The sequence below is a fragment of the Cebus imitator genome, unplaced genomic scaffold (genome assembly GCF_001604975.1).
Source record: "Cebus imitator isolate Cc_AM_T3 unplaced genomic scaffold, Cebus_imitator-1.0 Scaffold415, whole genome shotgun sequence".
Classification (NCBI taxonomy): domain Eukaryota; kingdom Metazoa; phylum Chordata; class Mammalia; order Primates; family Cebidae; genus Cebus; species Cebus imitator.
Genome location: NW_016107730.1, coordinates 389,701 through 390,967, shown reverse-complemented (window position 1 = coordinate 390,967; position 1,267 = coordinate 389,701). Strand labels below are relative to the sequence as shown.

The 1,267-nt window shown below is 43.3% G+C and overlaps 1 protein-coding gene across 3 annotated transcripts in view; it reads right to left on the bottom strand.

Moving 5' to 3' along the window:
• The window catches only part of BECN1 (beclin 1), a 13,464-nt gene that overhangs the window by 9,462 nt on the left and 2,735 nt on the right, over positions 1–1,267 (bottom strand). For all 3 annotated transcript variants that reach the window (XM_017509368.2, XM_017509370.2, XM_017509369.2), the window contains exon 3: positions 364–431. In XM_017509368.2, coding sequence (XP_017364857.1) covers positions 364–431 — 68 coding nt within the window. The remainder of the gene's footprint in view (positions 1–363; positions 432–1,267) is intronic.

Sequence of the window (1,267 nt, the reverse complement as noted above, 5' to 3'; positions counted from 1 at the left end):
AGACAGGGTTTCACCATGTTGACCAGGATGGTCTCGATCTCTTGACCTCGTGATCCACCCGCCTCGGCCTCCCAAAGTGCTGGGATTACAGGCGTGAGCCACCGCGCCCGGCCCCTTTCCAACATTTTTAAACGGCTCATTCAGTAACCCTGTGACCTCGGGTGCAGGTCTGTATCTCCAGTGATGCAGAGCAGCCTGATCACGTAGAACGTCTCGTTACCCAGAGACCCCAAAAGTCTGGGGGCTCTTCAAGCACCAAGTAGCCTGCAGAAACCAAGACTGCATTCCTGTGTTTTCATATCAAATCTCCCATTTGGAATGTTTACTACATGAGGAGGATAGGGGAGAAGGCACTTCTATTACCTCTCCTGAGTTAGTCTCTTCCTCCTGGGTCTCTCCTGGTTTCGCCTGGGCTGTGGTAAGTAATGGAGCTAAAGGCAAGGAAAATAGTGGGTCAGAAACAGTCTTATTAAAGCAGGAGGGCATCTGAGAGTATGGGAAAAGAATCTGAAATATCCTCATCACCACCCTCACCTCCACTTTTTCTTAAAGTACCATTTACACAAAAAAGAATCTGTGGTCTTCTTTACCCCCATTAAATCAGGTTAAGGAAATGTTCATTATGTTTTGTTAAGGCATAATGGTAACATGATTATTTTAAAGAATCCTTATCTGTCAAAAATACAGAAATATTTACAATATTTATGTTTGGGATTTACTTCAAAACAATTCAGGGTGGGAAGAAATGGATGGGGCCATACACAAAACATGATTAAATATGTGTTGATAATTGTTGCAACTAGGTGATGGTATACACAGGTTAATGATATACTCTAAAATTTTCCATCACAAAAGTTAACATCCTGTTTCTCCCAGAATAGCAAGGAGGGAACATGAGGAAACCCTCTGGGAAGGTGGAAACATTGCTAAATTGCCATCATTCAGATTACATCAGATCCATTTGTCAAAAACATACAGCTTTCAAGGCAAGAGTTTACCTTTCTAAAAAAGTGTGAAAACTGTAATAATTGAGCGGGGAATGGGAGGTGAGTGGAAGTGTAGATAACATGTCAGCATATGGATGATTGTTGAAGCTGGGTGATGGATACAAGGGAGGCTATTGTGCTATTCTCTTGACTATATATGTCCATAATAAAATATTTCTATAGGCCGGGCGCGGTGGCTCAAGCCTGTAATCCCAGCACTTTGGGAGGCCGAGGCGGGTGGATCACAAGGTCAAGAGATCGAGACCATCCTGGTCAACATG